The sequence below is a fragment of the Drosophila grimshawi genome, unplaced genomic scaffold, assembly GCF_018153295.1.
Source record: "Drosophila grimshawi isolate 15287-2541.00 unplaced genomic scaffold, ASM1815329v1 contig_59, whole genome shotgun sequence".
Lineage (NCBI taxonomy): Eukaryota > Metazoa > Arthropoda > Insecta > Diptera > Drosophilidae > Drosophila > Drosophila grimshawi.
Window position 1 is genome coordinate 575,932 of NW_025063406.1, and position 20,860 is coordinate 596,791.

At 35.6% G+C, this 20,860-nt stretch overlaps 1 protein-coding gene across 1 annotated transcript in view; it reads right to left on the reverse strand.

The window, feature by feature from the left end:
- The window catches only part of LOC6564384 (forkhead box protein P1), a 41,069-nt gene that overhangs the window by 2,217 nt on the left and 17,992 nt on the right, over nucleotides 1–20,860 (reverse strand). The window contains exons 4-7 of the mRNA XM_032737461.2: nucleotides 20,074–20,257; nucleotides 18,373–18,417; nucleotides 16,169–16,245; nucleotides 15,808–15,909 (exon numbers count right to left, since the gene is read on the reverse strand). Coding sequence (XP_032593352.2) covers nucleotides 15,808–15,909; nucleotides 16,169–16,245; nucleotides 18,373–18,417; nucleotides 20,074–20,257 — 408 coding nt within the window. The remainder of the gene's footprint in view (nucleotides 1–15,807; nucleotides 15,910–16,168; nucleotides 16,246–18,372; nucleotides 18,418–20,073; nucleotides 20,258–20,860) is intronic.

Consider the following 20,860-nt stretch of genomic DNA (forward strand, 5'->3'; position numbering starts at 1 on the left):
ATTTTAAGCTTCAAAACACCTTTTTGAAACGCATTTCGAGAAAATCATGCGTTAAGCTTTTCTTATAAAAATTAAAATACCAACTCCCATATGCTCGCCAAAAATTGTCACTTACATTACTTACTTAGATTGTAGGAAACGATTTAGTGTAAAAATGAGTTTTTCTTTTTAAATTAATGGCACAAAACAAATTATTCAAACAAACTGCATAAAATGCAAAAGTTGTTTTTCATGATGGGCTCTACCGTCGACTGCTTTGGATTAGAGAAATAGCGAAATTAAAGCGTTAAAGTCGAGTTCAATTACTGAAATTAAAATTCAAACTTGGATTATGATATATAAATATCAATAAACCATCAAAATTGATATATAAATTATTTTTGACTTATATGGCAGATATAATGATTTATTTACTTCCCAGTAAGCATTGAAATCAAAACTTCATGAACATGCTAATAAATAAAACTAAAGCTCATTCCGGTTTACGTCTTTCATTGATATCTATATTCGAAAAAAGCAATGAGGATATAAAAATTTTATTAATTATTGCTTACATTTTACTTATCGGTATCTCTTCATTTATTGCAAAAATGTACGAGCCTAAAATTATACAATTTTTGAGCCTTGAAACCATAAATATCAATGGACAGCAATGCATTTAGATGTGTGTATATATTTATATCACGGCTAACGGTAAAAACTATTCAGATTGTTTTCAAACATTGTGGCTACGCCATCTTCGATACTGATAAAGTCGTTAGTTGCCGAAACTAGTGCCTCCGAATTTGCAATAGCTTTGGAACTTCTGCCTAAGCAGTCGCTAACATACAAGCTCTCATCTGTGATTTTTGTATCCTTTTTGCATCGGCTTCCATTAAAAGAAGCTTGAATTATTTTTCGTACTTATTTCGACTGTGTCAGTGATTTCTATTTTGTGTTCGGGATCACTGACTAGGTTATTACAAGACTGATAGCAGTTATCACAAGATTCTTTGTTAGTGGGAATAGCGCATTCCGAGTTATTTGAAATGGGTGATGAAGAAGGTTCATATTTGCGAGGACGACCACGGGATAAATGACGTCTTTTTATGAACTCATTATCATCAACCATCCAAAAAGACCCAAAGTCATCTTCGTAACGTACAAAACATTTATGTAAAGATAAATTCGTTCGAAGTGCATTCTACAATTAAATTAATTTTTTCATCAAATTTATTACATGTATAACAATTTTTTTTTTTATTAAATCATTAGTAGCCAGGAAAGCGATTGTTTGAAATGTTATAAGGAATAAAATAATATACGTGTTATAATTGTTGGAATAAAATACTTATGATAATATATAGAAGAAAAACAACATTTATTTGACAGTTGCTTTCACTTGTTTGTAAAAAAATATAGTATTTTTAGACGCGTTTCTTAACCGATGGATTTAATTATTTTCAGTTGATCAATGTTTTTTCAAAAATACAGACGGACAGACACAAACTTCAAGTACAACGCATCATCACCTGGAAGAAAGCTCGAAACTAATCTGACTTACTATCGCAAAAGAATGTTGAGGTGTAACACATCCGTGTCTGAGAATGATATTGTCATCATACAACAGGATATGAAATAGTCTAACGCCGTCCCTGCTAGGATTTCACAGCAACTACAAGAGGGGCATTAGGTTATTGATGATTGTACACTCAGAAAAAAATCACCCTGAATTTTAGAAACTCATCATACTCTCTATTTTTACACATTTTATAAAATTCATATAATTAAATCAGATAAACGTAATATTTTACGGAAACTCGAACCCGAAACATGTGGCTGAGTTTACTATAAATTATTTCAAAAAATGAGAGTGGCTAGAAGCTGGGTGAGGAGTATTCTGAAGCATACTTGTCGGTGGGCGCATCGAATATACTCTTAGACCTAAGGCAAGAGAAACTTTCGCTCGCACTTTCAAAACAAGCGGAAATCATTAAAGCTGTGACGCTGGCTCCTAAATCACGACATTAAAAAGGAGAGCTGTCGGTTTTTGATGATGATAAGGCAACCGGAAACCCTGTAGGTTGTTCATCAAATAGACAATGCCTGTGCAATCTAGCTGGCCAACAATATTGGACATCGGAACGTAGACAAACCTAGTTAGACGCATATATGCAGAAGAAGAGCTCCTGAGGGAGGACACAGAAAGCTAAATTTAGAAAAATATAAATAAAATATATAAATCATCATTAACTGACACAGGGTGTAGTTAATATGGTCCTTGTCCAAGGCTCAGGGTTAATGGTTAAAGGACTCGCAAGTCCAGCCAGTTCACCCCACCGCTAATCAAAAATAATCACACTGCTCTTTTACGAGCCCAGTTTAGCGATGGTGAGACCAGTATAGCCAACTGAGAGAAGTCTAATAATGTCAACACCATCCTTATATTGGAAGTCGACATAGAAGCAGTACCGACATCGAAGAGAATGGGTGTCTTATCACTTTATCATTTTAACCTCAAACCTTCACACCAAAAGCAAAACCCGAAGATTTTATACCACTAAGTTCATCCCCTTTTCTAATACATTCTAAAAGGGTTTTTCAATATTGGTGGTCCCTTAGCAATGTTTAGGCAGATGGCATTTGATATGTTTGCCTGTGGCGTCTTCCGTCTGCAGTTGCTTTAGCATCACGGAGGTGTCCTTCTCTACTACGAAGAACATTAATATTCCATAATTACCTATAGCGATAGGCAAAATGTCGAGGTGTAGTTTTAGACAGAATGCAACTTTGCAACGTAAATGCTAAGAAAAATATCATAATGGCGAAAACCGTTCTGTATGTTCACAGAAAGGCTATTGGCTTAAGATTGGATAGTTGGACAGAGGTCTTATATATCACGGAAGCCATAACCGGTCCGTGAAACGACAAAACAAATAGGGAAGACTTATGTAAAACAGTCAAACGGTTTTCAAATAACTTGCAGCCAATAACAGTTTCCCTCGATGATCTCTCAACAAAAACCTAAAAAACACAATAGCGACCTGGCATGGATAGCTCTTCGTCCAAGGCTGGGATGAACAAATCAGACGACCACAGGCGACCATCCTCCAACGATTTTCTCACGAAGCAGTAGCTCTGCCAATGAGTCTCATCTCCTACCCATTTTCAACTCTTATTACAATAAGAGGAGGGGGTCTCTGAACTGCCACCATGAAATGCACTCAGTGTCTGTGGATGAATTCGTCGAGCACTAAACTGGTCCTATTTATTCGATAAATCCGGAAGTTAAACAGATTTGATAAAGATCGCAAATATTGATTGGAACCTTAGCACTCAAGATTGTCGGACAACAATCGCTCAAGGAATTAAGCAAAGTTGTCTCAATTATTTTTTATATGAAAATAAATTACTAAACTGTTGCTCGCTAGCCGTTCGAGTATCGTCTAATTTAAAATATACTTAATTTGTTGCACTTCATAGACGAGTCGATATAAGCAGTCTGTCAGCTAAGTAAGTGAGTTTCGTCGCTAAAGCTACGAAACCTGGAAGGTAGATTACTAGAAACCTCTTCTAAAATTTTTTTGGAAAGTCGATTACTAGGACACCATTTCTTGGTATTATTGAAGTAAACAGAAAATTATACTGAAAACTCAACACTTAAGGGAAGCCACAGTCATCTCTTATACATATCTCATTCTTGGAGCCAGATTCTGGTCCGTTTTATTCATTGATTCGTTTTGATCATTTGCCGTTATCGATAACTTTCAATGCATTTGTTGATTACGGCGCCAATTCATTCACAATCTCAAAATGAACGAGTTCGTTAAACCACTGACAACGTACTTACTTTTACTCCTTTTTCCTTACACTTAGTGGAACGACAAGATCAGAAGGTGATCGAACCGGAAAGATTTTATAACTAAACGATCTGTAATCGGACTTAAGCGAACTATAACGGAACTTAAGCGAACGAATGAACCGATTCGTTCGTTCCCCGATGATCATCGATTCCCAAATCAGCCATAGAACGGACGCTCACAGACGAACTATCATACTCGGTTCTGACATTCTAAGAGGGGTAGCTAGAGATGGTTGATGTTTGAGAAATTGGATCTCCCACCAGCGTAGGTGATGCTGTATATTTGTGAATTTCGATTTATTTACAAAGAAGGGTGACCACATTAATTAGAGCATTCTCTTCCTTCTCAGGGCCGGACCGTGTCAGAGGTGACAGTGACAGAGATTAAGCGATATCTCGTTTTCTACACGAGATTAATCTGTTAGTGAGTACTTACGATTTCAAGTTTGCTTGGTGCTCGAAAAATACTCTCACCGAAAGTTTGTACCCCCTCTATTCAGCAGGTGAGGTGAGACAGTGCCTCGCCTGGCCAATTCAACCGTGAACTCCTTTCGCTGGAGAGAATTCTTGATAACAGATCTTATCTTATGGAGCTCTGTCTCGGTAAATTTACTTTTCCGATAAGCTTGCCGGACTCAGAGATTAAATATTGCGGAAAAGTTTGAGACCTAAGAGTTGTTCGTTGCTTTTAGGCCAACGTCTTCTTGATCTGTAATCAGTAGGAGAGCTATTGAAAGGATCTCCCGCCTTAACCAGGTTTTGGGTTTGAGACTGAGAGACCATCTACTCCTAGGGACTTATACGCTTGAGGCTTTAAGCCGTTTAAATTTGTGTGATTGAGCAAATGCTGCGCCGGATTGACCGCTCCACTCATAGCATTTGTTAGCGTTAAGTTTTCTAACAACCTTGGAAGTGCGTGCTCGCTGTTGGCTGTCCATGCTTGGCCTTAATACTGGGCTTCGAGAAATTTGTTATAAGAAGCAAACTATTAAATTCATCCCAACATTGCAGGGAGCCAGCTCATCCGACTAGAAACAATAGATTGAGAGGTACCGCCAAGCAGTTATAGTCTCAGTATGAAATAGTTAAATAGAGAAGGATGCCATATGCAGGATCTGCTTCGAAAGGTACTGTTTGCATTAAGCAAACTGTTAGAAATAAGGACTTAGAAAACCTGATTGGAATCCACCAAGAACTATAGCTCATTTACCAAACAGGGGCATAATGTATTCAAGTGATCGCAGTGCACAGAGTCGAACATCATATCACATGATCGTATCATAATAATAATAATGGACGAAAGTAGGAAAACCACTGTCCTCTGGAAATGTAAAGTGTAAAACCTCTTTTGTAGATCTACTTCCAGCACACAATTTTAAATATTCGATTTTTTAATGTTTCGATTTTATAAATCACAACTTATCAAGCTCCTAGAGAAAACTGGCTAAAATTAAATATAACAATTATTTTGTATTAATTATTATAATAATTTAAAAATAAAAAAATCCTGGGTGTAAATACTTCTTTTTGTCGCTGGCTATATCGGATTACTACAAGACTAAACTTATGACGCTCATTTCTCCATACTTACTCAATTTAGCATACTTACGTGTGTAACTATTAAGCCGCACTTCTTTCTTGAATTATAGTTTTTTAATTAATTTATTTCATATATAATTCCTTGGATCTGGAATTGGTGAAATGCGACTGTTAACAGTGCTTTCAGTTTTAGGCGAAGAAATTATCGTTTGCTTTAGCTCGTCAAGCGACAGATAAAAGTTGTGCCAATTAATATTTTCAAGTCTGTTTAAATATTTATATCAAAAAAAATGTTTACTATTGTTTCCGAGCCGTTCGATTAAAGTCTAATTAAATATATGGACAGAAATTTGTCTGTGCAAGTTATAAATACTTTAACAAGCTGAAAGAGTTGTGGTTTTTGTAGACAAGTCTACACAGCCATGTCTGTCTGTCTTTCTGATTGATATTTTTGGACTTATGGTATAGACAGTACATAAGTCAGTCAGATCGGTCCACTACATCGTATAGTCTCAGAAGTTAGAACTTGTGACAAAATACCTAGTTTTTCTTGTTTTTATCAATGTATTTACTTAAATTTACTTCCCAGTAAGCATCATATTCATAACTTAATACATATACTATTAAATAAATATTATAGTTCGATTCTTCGTTTATCATGCATTAATACCTGCATCAGAAGTTATACAAATTTTATTAATTAAGTCTTACATTTCACTAATATGTATCTCTGCATTTCTTAATACGCTGAATCAAAAATGTGCCGAATCCTAACTGTCCATTAGTTTGAGCCTTAAACTCAAAGAATTAATTAATTAACATATTTTCCGCAATGAATAAATAGCAATGCATATAAGTGTGTGGATATATTTATATCGCGGCTAACGGTAAAAATTATTCAGATTGTTTTCAAACATTGTGGCTACGCCATCTTCGATACTGATAAAGTCGTTAGTTGCCGAAACTAGTGCCTCCGAATTTGCAATAGCTTTGGAACTTCTGCCTAAGCAGTCGCTAACATACAAGCTCTCATCTGTGATTTTTGTATCCTTTTTGCATCGGCTTCCATTAAAGAAGCTTGAATTATTTTTCGTACTTATTTCGACTGTGTCAGTGATTTCTATTTTGTGTTCGGGATCACTGACTAGGTTATTACAAGACTGATAGCAGTTATCACAAGATTCTTTGTTAGTGGGAATAGCGCATTCCGAGTTATTTGAAATGGGTGATGAAGAAGGTTCATATTTGCGAGGACGACCACGGGATAAATGACGTCTTTTTATGAACTCATTATCATCAACCATCCAAAAAGACCCAAAGTCATCTTCGTAACGTACAAAACATTTATGTAAAGATAAATTCGTTCGAATAGCATTCTACGGTATTATCAATTATTTCATGTAATACATAATAGTTAGTGTTCCAAAAAAATTATTTAGATGCCAGGAAAGCAATTATTTGAAAAGTTGTAAAATAGAATATAAAATACATTTCATAAATTATGGAATAAAATTTATTTCTTGTTATATAATGTTTTGAGTATTTGCTTTGAAAATAAACTACCTTAAGGGTCTTGAAATGTTTAAATGAATTACATTCGGAAGTGATAAAATCTTCTGGTATGGAGAAGGTGGAGGCTTCTGTTGTTTTTTCTTTAAAGGGCCAATGTTGAAGAGGCCATCTGTGTTTGGCCATTTATTTATCAAGTTTTGCAATAATTGCTTTAGTAGGGGCTATAAAGAAACACCTATGGTCGTAGGTCTTACGATCAATCTACATGATCTTCTTGCTGTGAACAACATTATCTTATCCTATCCTGAAGATCGTACTTATATCAAGGGTCTGGTTTTGATTTTTATCTTACAAACTGTCAACGGACTCACTGACTCAATTATTTACGAAAATATTTTTTTGATTTTTTTAAAATTTAAATTACAAAAGGCAAATAGTTTTTTGTTTTATTTAAAAATATAACTTTAAATTATAAGACTCTAATATGAACAGAAAAATTTAGTTATCTATATTTCTCTGATAAGATCTCATATATTGTAAAACTCTAAGGCCATTAAGGACATTATCTCGATTTTTAACCGAGTGTTCGTGTGATATATGTATGTGTTCTAAAGTTCTTGCAGAGGGTGCTGTACGTTTATCGTAAAGTGGGTAACACACTCAAGGAAATATATATATAATTTTTATTCTTGATCGGAGCTATTGGGCTAGCTTTTTCCTTTCCGCATAGATCATTGCTAACAATTCGTTGTCACTTAAATATGCCAGCGAAGGGTCATTTATTTCTTGCAAATGTGAAGAATTATAATTATGTTTAGGATCAATCGGTTAGTAAAATAAATACTTGGTCATCTTCAAGGAACTTTTTATTGAACATCTTGCAGGTGAATTGTTTTTATAAATTTATTAACCTAAATGAGGATACATCACAAATTACAACGGTGGGGATGAGTACCTTCTAAGTAATTAGGCAATTATCTTGCTATATTTAATGGGTAATCAGAAGTATGGTTTGACTAATACCAGACGAATTCTTAGGCTTCAATAGCTAACGCTTCTAAAGGATTATATTATGAACGTTCTTTTCTGAAACATTATAAAATTGTTTCACTTGAGATTAAGGAGTGAAACCTTTTTAAAAGCAAGTTCCGATAACTTAAAGGTGCGATAACTTAAAGCTAGCCCTCTCTAGCTCTATGTAAAAAAAGTGCTGAAGTAGAAGAATTTGATTGCATTGCCTGACTGTTTTCGGGAAAAGTTCTATATTTAAGGATATAGTATAATATAAAAAAGGATAAACAGACACAACTCTAAATAAGTCGAATATAAAGGGTAGGAGATATCTCCTCTTATGCGTCACATACTTTACTACAAAATGTGAATATTATATATATTATACCTATGAATAAATAAGAAAGTAGCTTTTATATTTCTAGAGACTATATCGACTAGAATCAGGTGGACTGACTTAGCAAGAGTATCGAATCTGTATTTCAAACAGAGAAACAGAAGGACATTTTGTATAAATTTAAACATAAGGACTTAAAATTATAATACGGCAATCCAGTCGATATGTTCTGCGGCTTTCAAGCTGACTGGTTCATATATAAACAGACAGGAGAGCGACGGACATTTATGATATTGAAGATATGTATATCTTCCCATGCGTCAGATACTTCCCAGTAAAATTTAAATACTTTACGCAAAGGTAGAAAAAATAATTGTATGTAAGGCGGCTAGTTCGACCAAAAACAGACACCCAGACTGAAGAATGAACGGACAAATTGAATGGAAAATGTACGTATTAAGAGATAATCAATTTTTAATTTATATTATTTTACATTATTTAATTATATGCAAAAAAAAACAACTTTAACATAATCGCTAAAAATATGTCTGAAAAGCTTAAAAACTAAATTCCTTAAATAATTAGAAGCAGACAGACGGACTTGGCAATATGGATTCAATAATTTATGTAGAATATACTTTAGGATAATATTGTAGTTTTATTGTAGTATGGGGAAAAATTGGCTTTGACGTCAAAATAATTTCTTGAAATATATTTTAATTATGCGATTTTGTATAAAAATTTAATAAATTTTTGCAGGGAGTCGGAAGCATTTGCTTCTGCAGAGAATGGCCTGAAGTTTCTAAAGAAAAAAAAGATGCGGATTACACCGACCAAATGGATGGTTTTCCTAACCACATGCAGCGAAGAATGCTATTATTATCATAACTTTTTTGAAAAGAAATAATCACTGAGAATCCAAAAATAGAGTTTGAGATCGTCGCCACAAAGAATAAAAGTATTTAATGGATAATTTATATTTGTATTTTTCGAACTTAATGAAAAAATATGTCACAACAAAATGACGATCTTTGAACGACATCCATTCACAATTGGCGTTGAAGATTAAGTTTATCCCAAGTTGTCAATCCACTCAGATCCAGTTTGCATTAAGTCAAGAGTATATTCTTTATCATTTTTAATGAAGTAATAATTTAACAAAAACTCAATCCCTCTGCTTTTTATTATTGTGGTAGTCTGATCTGAGCGATTTATATTTACATAAGTACTATAACAGACGGATAGGGATAGCATAGAAACAGACAGACGGACTAATAAGCGTATGAAAGATTTGCTTCTCCCAAATTATAACACTCTCCACAAAAATATAAATAAAGACACACTATTATGTCGAGAGTCTAGTTTGACCAGAAAAAGACTCACGGACAGAAGAGCTGACGAACAGATACACAAAAATGGATTCAAATATGTTATATTGCTACTGTTCACCAAGAGGGTTGCAAATATGTCTAACTATTGGGCGTCGTAAGATGTTGATCTCCAGGCACTTTGATACGATAATTCTCTTGCTGCGTTGGAATTATAATGTGTTCTCAAATTTACAACAACTGTACATGTTTTTTTCCTGGTTTTGACTTTTTCCTTTCATCTAAAAATATTGATGAAGTTGTTAAGCAGCAAAAGTTCCCATCATAGGTTTCTCACACCTGTCATTAAACTAAAAACAGTGAACCACATATGAAAATACAAATGTTTCTGTTGTATTTAATTTATATTGTTCTGTGCTGCAGAGATGATGAAGAAGATGATGGTCAGTGAATTTGTTCACAAACTATTAGTTTGTTATTATGTTTGATGATTGAATTATGCAAGTGCTTTCCATTTTGGGTTGAAAGCCGACAGCTCCAGTGCTTTTGCTTTATAGCCTTCTCTTGTAGTCTTCCAGCGGTGTGTTGAAGTCCAGTTATCTCTCTGTAAAGCTAAACTAGGCGGGCCGTTGACGACTGCATAGATAAAAATAGCGCTTCCAAATTAAATGCTTACAGCGATTTGTTGCAAACCTGTTCAGATATTGGTGTCCAATGCCATCTCTAACTAGATGGCAATTTTAATTCAATGCGTCTCAGATAGAAACATTACGTTAATAAGTGTGGCCCATAAAAATGAAAAAGTTGTTTCCAGTCGAAAAAGACGCTCCTGATTGTAATTCTGGGTAAGAGTTGAGAGGCTATAAATGTATTCGGTACATTGGCGAATCCGTTCTTTTAACTCCTTTTTGACTGGACACATATACATTGTGGTTTCCTCCGCAGATACGCCATACTTGTGTGCTCTTTTTTGACTGAGGAAGACTTGGGGAAAGCGCACTCGTCGATTCAGGACTTCGAAATCATAGTGGCCATGAAAGTCCACAGCAGGCTGAGAATGGTTGTGTGCTTTTGCTCTTTGTTATGCGTACTTTGAGATTGGTATCTGAGAGTAAAATACGCAATGCTCTAGTGCACTATTATGAACCCTAACATGAACTTAGATTTTAATTATATTCTATTAATGTTTAATTTGCCAATTTTAAAGTCTATACGTTTTTAGTATCTGAGACCGGACAGACAAACGGACGGTCAAGCAGACAGATAAACGGATAGACAGACGAGCATGGCTATTTCGACTCTGTTGTTGATCCTGATTTAATGGTGAAGAACGGCCGATTGTTAAGTATTTCTTGATGTAGTAGTCCGATGCTGATGTCTTTTGTCCAAATATGGGTGGTAATAATATTTTTAGTGAGTTTATTTCGGATATCTTAGAGGGGGAAAACATTCTTCTTTCGACCGGACGTTTTTTATATGATAAAATCCGGGCTGCTCCGATTTTAGAAATTTAATCAATATAATTATAAAACTGAAGGACTATTTCGCATTGACACAGACAGACGGACGGACAGAGTGGCGGACGGACCAGATGGAAGGACGGAGAGACAAATGGACGGACCGATAGACAGACGGACATGACTATATCCACTACGATAGTGATGCTGATCAAGAATATATATACATTATTAGGTCGAAAGCGTCTTTTCAATGCGTTACAAAGATGACAATAACAATGATCAATAAAATATTATCTTTTCACGACACTTCTTAATTAATTGTTCAAGTTTTGTTTCGGCACAACAACAACTTTCCATTCAATAAAAAAATATAACCTGCTAAAAAACTTTCGAATTCATAGCCTACACTTGTTTTCGCGGATTTTAGGTGCAGGAGTGGACCTGACGCGACTATCGTAAAGAAGTGCAAAAGGAGATTTCTAAGACGGTTTTTGTAGAGTCCGAGATCCGATGGTTCATTCAGACGGACAGACGAACAGATGGACGGACGAACAGACAGACAGACTGACACGGCTATATCGATTCTGATAGTACTGATCAAGAAGATATACACTTTATGGTATAGTCTTCCAGCAATTCTATTATACATTTTTAATGGGCACAGGCTATAATAACATATTTCTAAATATTTTTATTAAATACTATTTTATAAAATGAAATTATTTGACCCGTTAACTAGATTAACTAATCAAAATCACTTAAGTAATACTTATTTGCTAGAGAATGAGCAGTAGAAAAATTCAAATAAATAGGGCAAGCAAATCTGATAGCAAAATTGCAAGACAGCTTATTTGAAAACTGAATGAACAAGAGAAAAGAGGTAAAACTACAGTTTCCAAATAGTTTGTAGTAATTCGAAAGAATGGAAACAAAAACATTGATGGGTAGTTTCCCACATACCCAAAGTTTAGAGCTATATAAAAATTATTATCCATCGAAGTTTTCACACTTGCTAAATTATTAGCAGCAGCAGCTGTGCGTTGCGGTCGCCTTTTGTAGAACTCTATTTCATCTACTGTCCAGACCGCTCCTTTTACATTCTCAACGCGCATGAAGCACTTATGCAGGGACAGATTGTGGCGAACTGCATTCTAGAGGTATGCATTTTGTCAGTTTTTAATTAATAATTCATTTTTAACGTACTGTTTGTTCTAATTTTTAAAATTATCGTAGTCTCTTACAGCCAATATCAAAGTTCTTATTATTCAAGCATGTTGATGCACGATTCACTATGTGTATCCAAAAAGGACACTGCATTCTAATTAGTGACTGAGTTTTCTTACTGAAAATAATGTCAGTACTGAATGATGCTGAGTGGATTCAGATCAATTTGCATTGATATCGACATATACTTCCAATTTGTCTAACCTTTTCCATTTAGTAATACGTGTATAATAAAGCTGTGCAAATGAATGTGGCAAATAAAAAGATGTACCTTTCACCCCTTGTACTACACTAGTCCACAGCCATTTCGATGTGAGGAACTTAATAACCCCCATTTTGAGTCTAGAGAATATCTAATATTAAATGTATATACTCCATAAAAAGAGTTAGTTTGTGAAAAGAGCGTTATACTATCCGTATCTCCATCCGTATGATCTTTATTAGACGCCATTGAAGTAAGAGGCTTGAACGCTGAAATATATACTTCATGTTTGCATCAGAAAATGTTTTAAGGTGAGGCCGCCACGGGCACTGGTGACAAAAAATCGATAACAAGTCGAAATACCTTGATATAATTGACATAAAAATATTAGTTTTAAAACCACTCTAAAAATTGGGAATAGTTTGTAGAACCGCAAAATTATAAATGTATTTTACAGGTAAAAATTCCTTCAAAGAACGATCAAAAAATGGTATGAGCACGTCCAAAAAGTCTATAGGTTTGAGAATGCAAGTTCATAAGACCTATACGTTTTACACAATTTAAAAGCAAGAGTTATCAAATTTGGGATGTAGATTTGTCGTATATATGCCTTTCAATGCGAAATTAATTTCCATCCTACCGCAGAACGTGATAGATTTCGCTAAGATGGGAAAATATTGGACATCAAACTCACTCAGAATCCGTTTGCGAATTAGTGCACCCATCAACAAACATGAACTTGCCTTTCTGCTACTTCGGCCATTTATATTAGGTCTTACGCGCACGGAAACGAATTAATCAGGAACGTCGCTGATTAGCAGTTCCAATCTCGGATAAATTTAAAAGCAGTAATCAACGCAATCAAAGAGCAGCGCCAAGCAACTTTACATAGAAAGGTTACAAAACAGTTACTACCAACAAGGTTAAATAACAGACATCAAGCTGTTAGAGAGAGTTTACGGAAAAAGGGAATATATATCTTATCTATAACTCGCGATGAATCGCGCAGCCCATCTGATGGGATTGTGGACGCCATGGACAGTGGAGTATCAGCGTTGTTAAACGAAAATGTTGTGTCATCATCAGGAGCGAACCAAAGTGTCTTAAGCGAACAGATAGCACAAAAGCCAAACGATAAAATTGCACAAATCCTCGTGCCGATGATTATCCTGCTAACTGTGTTCACGGATTCTATAAACGGCTTGCACGTCCTCTGCGGGATGAGGACTGCTAAACCTAATTTCTTGACCGGATTTCAAAGCTGTAATTGACTACGCACAGCACAAACTACTGAGACACGAGCAGAAGAACACGATCCTATCCAATAAAATCTATTGAGCCAAACGAAGACTCGTGTTGTGTAAGTCCTGTACAGTCCTAAGTAAGCCCAGAACATACGGAACTTGGGACTGCAGCCGAATCACCCATCCAGAGAACTTCGTCGAATTACAGACAATCAATAACAAAAGGGGAACCACTAGCATCAGCAGAGGAAATACTGGCGTCAAGAGCTGCACTACGGCTACTAGCAGAGCAACGACCGATTGCAGGAACAGCAGATGAGTGTCTCCTCGGTTTAATTACTGACCGAAGTAAGTAAGCCCAAATACAGCGTTACTACCCCAAGAACTTGGCCGTTCAGATTGGGTGGACGATCTGCTAAAGATGACCAAATTCACTCATTGTAAGATATAGGTGGTCGGAAAGAAAGGAGATCGATTCCAGACTCCTTGACAATTTATCATATGGAAAAAATATGGGAAATTGCAATACATATGTTTTATTCTTTTTAATTTGTTCCATCTATATGTCCTCTAAAAATCGAGAATGCCTGTATCTTTCACATTTTTTGAGATAGAGACTACGCATTATGAAAACAAGTCACTTTTATGATCATCAGACTGTAAATCGATATCTCAATTTAAAATCTTGAATCACTACCGCCCACAAAAATCTATAGCTTCCGCAGATTAGAGCTCTACCTAGTATAGTTTGCAGGATATTGATGCACAGACAAAAGGAAGAAAAGATGGACGGAAGAACGCACGGACAGATGGATGCATTAGCGCATGCACGGACGCACAAAAAGGACAACGGATGGACAGCCGACCGACCGGACGAAGAGGCGGGTTGCCGGGCGGACAGAGAAGCTGATCAAGAATATATATACTTCAGGGGGTCGTACTTTTTCTTCCATCTGCCGGTTATACACACTTGCACAACTTTATTATACGCTGCTTACCCATTTTTAAATGGTTAAGGAATAAAATTAAAAAAGTATACAAAAAATAATAATAACAGATATGTTGGGCACGCCGAAGTTAAATAGTGTAGCAGTCAAATGCTTACAATATGTTTCACGTTGTCACGAAACTAATGAGTTTAACTAAATTGGAAAACCAAAAGAATTCGTACAAGAACCCAGTTTTCGACTGAAAGTTTCTATGGGAACTTTGTGATATAGTGATACAATCCGGCGGATTCCATACATATACATACTTAATAGGATCGGAGACGCCAATTTCAGGACGTCACACACCAACAGAACACGACAAGAAAAACATTCCTTTCATATATTCTCCTTGCAACATCTAAATTTAATTATTCAGACGAGCTCCAATTTGCGAGAGCGGAAAATATTTATTTTTTTTTGGAAAGGTACGGTATTGATCTACCGGTTTCATAGTATTTGTAATTTTCATTTGACACAACAGCAGACGTGAATTTGAAATGATTTTTAATCTATTTTGTATTTTTTTTTACAATTATTTTACCGTACTTATTAATGCAAACTAGTTTAATAGGTCTCATTAATTAATTATGTAAATGATTTATCGCTTTAAATATCGAGAAAATATGGTAAAACATTACTGTGTTGTTTCTATGTCATCATATCGACATCTGTCAGTCTTATGGGAGCTCCATTTATTAAGTAATTTAATAATCAATTTATAAGTAAGTAAATAAATAATATTTCAATGGAAAAACCCATTGCTTTCAATATAATCCGCAAAATGGTATGCAGTTTTCATTCTTTCCTTTTTAATTAGGCCCCAGTATTCTTGCAAAAAACTATTTCTTTCGAAATACTAAATCGAAATATTAAATCGCTCCAATAGGATGGTTGGCCAGATTTTAAAATTGTTTGTTAAAATTTTATATGAGTAACTGACTCTAATCTGAAATCTTGTGCTATCTTTTCGTGATATTTCTTCTTTGGTTATGCGGATATTTAATTCATGATAAACTTGATAAACTCTGATTGTTTAATGCACCTCTTACTGTTCAGAGGGTAATTCTTATTATATTTACTTATCAACACATACACATATACATATTTGATTAATAAATACCTTCCAAGTTGCTGCATTTCTCCGGAAGTAACAAAATGTACTCTGAAACCAGTTATATATTTCGTTCAGAGTCAACTGCTTATCTGGTGAGTCAATGATAGCCTTGAATGAAGTTAAAAGAATTGGGTATAAGCATAAAATGGATAAAATTAATCTATAATGTGTAGTTAGGAAGATAATCATTAAAATAACTTATTCACATCGAATTTTTTTATTATTACGTCGGTGTTGTTTTCTCCTCATTTAAGTGGGATCCCATCATATTTAGGACCACCTTAGTGTAATAATATGTTTCTACAATTCGAATGCAATAAATAACGTCGTCTGCCCAAATAAATTAACGACATTTTTTTATACCTACTTGTCTTATTAGAGAAGCATATGTAAATGGCGGACGAACGTCTGCGTTTTTGTAGAACTCTCTATTGCGTTGTATTTCTGTAAAATTAAAGAGAGATTTAGCATATTGAATAGAATAAATAATAATAATGAAGGAGTGGTCTTTTATTTTACAAAGAAATGTGTCTCACATCGAAATATTTTCAGTATTCGTCAATATAAATTTGGTTCCCCAAAAATTCCTCAACTTAACTGAACGAGGGTACCGACAGGTAATATCATCATAGTGGTCCGAAAGGTTTTGATGCTAGCTAAGATCTGTACCGGTCTCATAGTCATGTTCTTGGTAAAGGGTCAAATCCGGCTTCGCTACAATAGACGGACCAGATACTAGCGATGCATCCAGCCCTTCCCACGCAAGACTATAGAGAAGAGGCCACAAAAGGGGTTGATGAATCACGTGATGGTGATTCTAAATAAAGAATCAGTGGTGCCGATTGAGGCTGCGAAGAGTGAGTTCAACTTCGGATTCAACTCAGTCACCCTAAAGGTATACAAGTTGCATGCAGCGGCCGGTGGGAAGCCATGGTTTGCAGACTATGAAGCAAAAATTACAAGCTCTTAAGAACTACATTTGAAGTTAAAATAAGAAACTGCATTATCTTGAAACACCTCTCCATAATTTCAGTAACAGCGACACCACCGTAGAAACACCCAGAGCCGTATCGGGCTCTCCGTAATTATGGCCCTCGACAGCATTCAGGACACCTACCAGACGAGAATATAAGATCACTCGTTGCGGAATGCGAGAAGTGCAAAATTGATCTAGTCATAGGCTGTGATGTCAACTGTGACCCAACTCCCAGTGTGGTGAGGGGTGATTCACTTTTAACCTTCATTCTTAATACTAATCTAATGCATTACGGGAAATTATCTCACTTTTATTATTAGCCATTATCTCACATACCATTAGTCATCAGATATAACTCCACCCTTATATGTTTCTGATGAACACTCTTTCTATGATCACAGGTATTTAGAATTTAAGCTTTCACTAAGCCTGCCAAGACCGGTCCATTTCTTGAATGAGAAGAAGGCGAACTGGGAAATTTTCAAAGAGAAAAGTAGACTGGAAGCTCAATATACAGCTGCACGTAAAGAAGGAATCAGTCACCTTATATACTTGCAGGAAGTCCATTGGACTCAAATGGGGTATGTCCCCAAACATTGTCCGATTGCTATACTTATCAATCATCCCATTCTCTTATATGTCATATTATGACCTTGTCTAAAAAGGCAAACCACTCAGAAACGGCTTAAAAAGGTTCAGCGCATGACTGAGCTTTGCATATCAGGGCTCTTTACACCACACTAAATGAGACATTAGACGCCACCCTAGACATTCCATGTCCGGCAACACTTACGGCCATAAGACTGAGATAATCCTTAGTCTGGACTACTCAGAATAAAGGCCATGCATCTATTCTAGTGGCTACTGTGTGCCAGTAGTACAACTAAAAACACTCTTTCGTACATACTTCCCCCAAAGGAAGGAACGGATTCACGATATGCCCGGACCACCGGCAACTGTAATCATCTACACAGATGGCTTAATGCTTGAAAATCGCGTTGACGAAGGCGTCTACTCTGTTTCTGTCTCCTGGAACACAGTAGTGTTATTCAGGCGGAAGTACTTAATTGCCTAAACAGATCTAAAGTAAGGTAAGCAGCGTGTTATTAGCATAATATGGGCGAAAAAGAAAACTGTGTAATTTAAATCGCACAAACTGCTCCGCAAAAATCCGTGCTCTAACCAGCCACTGGCTAGATGGTATTCATGCCAACAGAAGCTATAGAGACGAAGAGGATCTAGAATCTCCAGAACACTTCTTCTGCTTCTGTCCTGCTCTTGCCAGGAAAAGATTCGCGACCCTGCGAAGCCACTATCTAACAAATATGTCACAGAGAGAATATAGGACCGACCGGAAAATATCAAAGTTTCACGACCTTACATTGATATGACACACACCCGTTTTGCAAAAAAAAAAAATGATTAAGCGAAAAATCAATTTGATTGTTTTAATTAAAAAAGAATAATGTTTACACAAAATAGCACATTTGGAAAACAAATGTGCTTGAAATAAGTACGACTAGCTATGGATAATTATTTTTATTAAAGTTAATAGCATATCAAATGGATCAAGATACATTAATTCAATACATTACCATGCTGTACATCAAGTCCTGCTCTTTCTAGCATGTACGGAAGACCTAAAAAATAATAAGTAATTTGTAAGAATAGATAATAATAATTTATAATATAATAGATTCTTATTTTTGCCGCAGGAAAATGTGTGAAATATTCTTATATTATGTGTGAAACAAAAATTGTCCGTTATCTAAATATATCTATCTTATTTCCAAGGAATATTTCCATATTTGGTTCAAGAAAGGCTTATTGACCATTGCAGAAGCTAATAGCACTCTAGAACACCAGTCACCAGACCTTAGCCCATATGATTTCATCAAAAGAATTCAAAATAGTTATTTTAATGGGAATTAATTACAAGAATGGCCCGACGTTTGGAGGACGTTATACAGGCAGAGAAGTTACTGAGAGTTCATTATTTGAGGATCTTGAAGCCAATAAGAGTAATTTCGCCGGGGCTGGATGGCGTTCCTGGATTTGTGGTAAGACGTTCCTGGTGTACTATTTGAGCTGTACGTGGAGTTATGTTCTTTAACATTCATGAATTATAGATCTACTACAAGTAATTTATATGAATTAATTTCTTTTGTAATTCAGGTTTTTCAAAACATAAAGCCAACTGATGTTATTTACACAGACTTCAGAAATGCCTTTGACTCCGTGCCTCACTCTCTTTTTATACATAAACTTCATTTTATTTATTTATTTAAGTTTATTTAAGTGGTTTTGTCTCAAAGTCTGTTCAAATTACTTCCGGAGTATAACCCATTTCAGATCTTATGGACCAGTTATCGATGATCTAACACGACTATTTATTATATTTAACGTCTTCCTCAGAAGTCACCAAGATAAGTGATCGCCACTTTTCATCTTAACGAAGGAACGCCGGAGAATCCAAAGCGAACAACTCGCGGCATAGATCCGCGGAGACTCAGGTACCACCGACAGAGAATTACAAATTGGATACAGAAAGAATAAGGATCTGGATACGGACGCGAAGGGTCCAACTATCCAAGAAGTCCCACAGGTTTGTCGGAAGAGAAAGACGAGAAGACCGACCTCGGTAGCTGTCTAAGTCAAGTCGGAGCGCACCTTCCACTTAATAAAATGTGATGACAAAAACTTTAAGATTGTGGAAGAAATTGGCTTTTCGCAGTGTGGGGACGGAAATCTGTGAGGCAGGAAATTTTTACATTCGCTTGATATGTGATTTGGCAATTTTTTTTTAAGGATCACAAAATTTGGCTATAAGCATTTCTTTTTTGGCTCGGTCGCTGAATAAGCTTTTATTAATCCACCTATTAAATTAGGTGACTTTAAATCTTAAACTGTGGGAGACATGGGTTGTCGCGGCTTGAGGAGGCGAACACGCAGTTGGCGAAAAATTTGATAATAATCACGGGAAGCGATTGCTAGTCATTTTTGGTAAAATTAGCTCTAACATTATGTGGCTGCTGGGTGGGTCGTCTTTTTCAGTTTTTGTCGAGCCATTTCCACCCACTGCAGCTCCATCATTGTCATTTGAATTAAAATGGTATTCCGCATTCGCTGACATCCGGCATTCAATCTCCTACTTGTTTTTCTATATTTATTTATTTTTTTTTTTGCGTTAGATATATTTGAGTTGATGACTTGGCATTTCGAACATAATTATACGTTGAAGTTTAAAATTTAAAAATGAATTTTATGCCTTTAACATACTTTAGTCTATGACTTACCGCCAGTTACTGAAAAAGTATTTTTGTCATGGTTCCTTTTTTTCATCGACGACAAACTACCAGAGTTAACAATTGGAAGATTTACAGAGCTTGGAGAATGTGACCGATATAGAGATCGAGATACATTATTTATTAGGATTGGAGTTGTTGCACTGCAGAAATTCATATCATTTCCAGGAGCATCCTACAAATAAAATATGTAATTAATGTAAGAAAATTGCGGGTGAAAATGTAATAAATGCACAAATATAAAATGGGTTAATATGGTATAATGAAGTTGTAAACATATAATCTTAAAATTTTGAAATCTCCGATCCCATACAATTTTTCTTTATATTCTTAAGTATACCAGACTAGACGAGCAATATCGATACGAGAAATACCAATTTGCTTGTTTTTATTTGCACGTCGACCGCTAGATATCTATTGAATATAACATACATAAGATAGTATTACAAGAATTAATTTGACAAGAAATTAATTTGAGCTTATTTAGATTTGGTTGAATTCGGACGGACATTTTGATATCAAAACTACCGAAAAGCATTAGTGTAGAAAAAATTAATCTCCAGCAGTAGCTCAATTACGTCGACACAAACACGAAGCGAACAATCATAAAAATCTCGCATCTGAGCGTGAGCGAACTTGAGCGAATAAATAGCTCTCTAAATTGAGTGATCTATTTGCTGCGGTCCTCAGTCCCACAACGCCCAAATTTTAACACGAATATAAGGAAAGGAATCGATTCAAGCCGACTATCGACAAGGAGTAGATGCATATTTTTGTC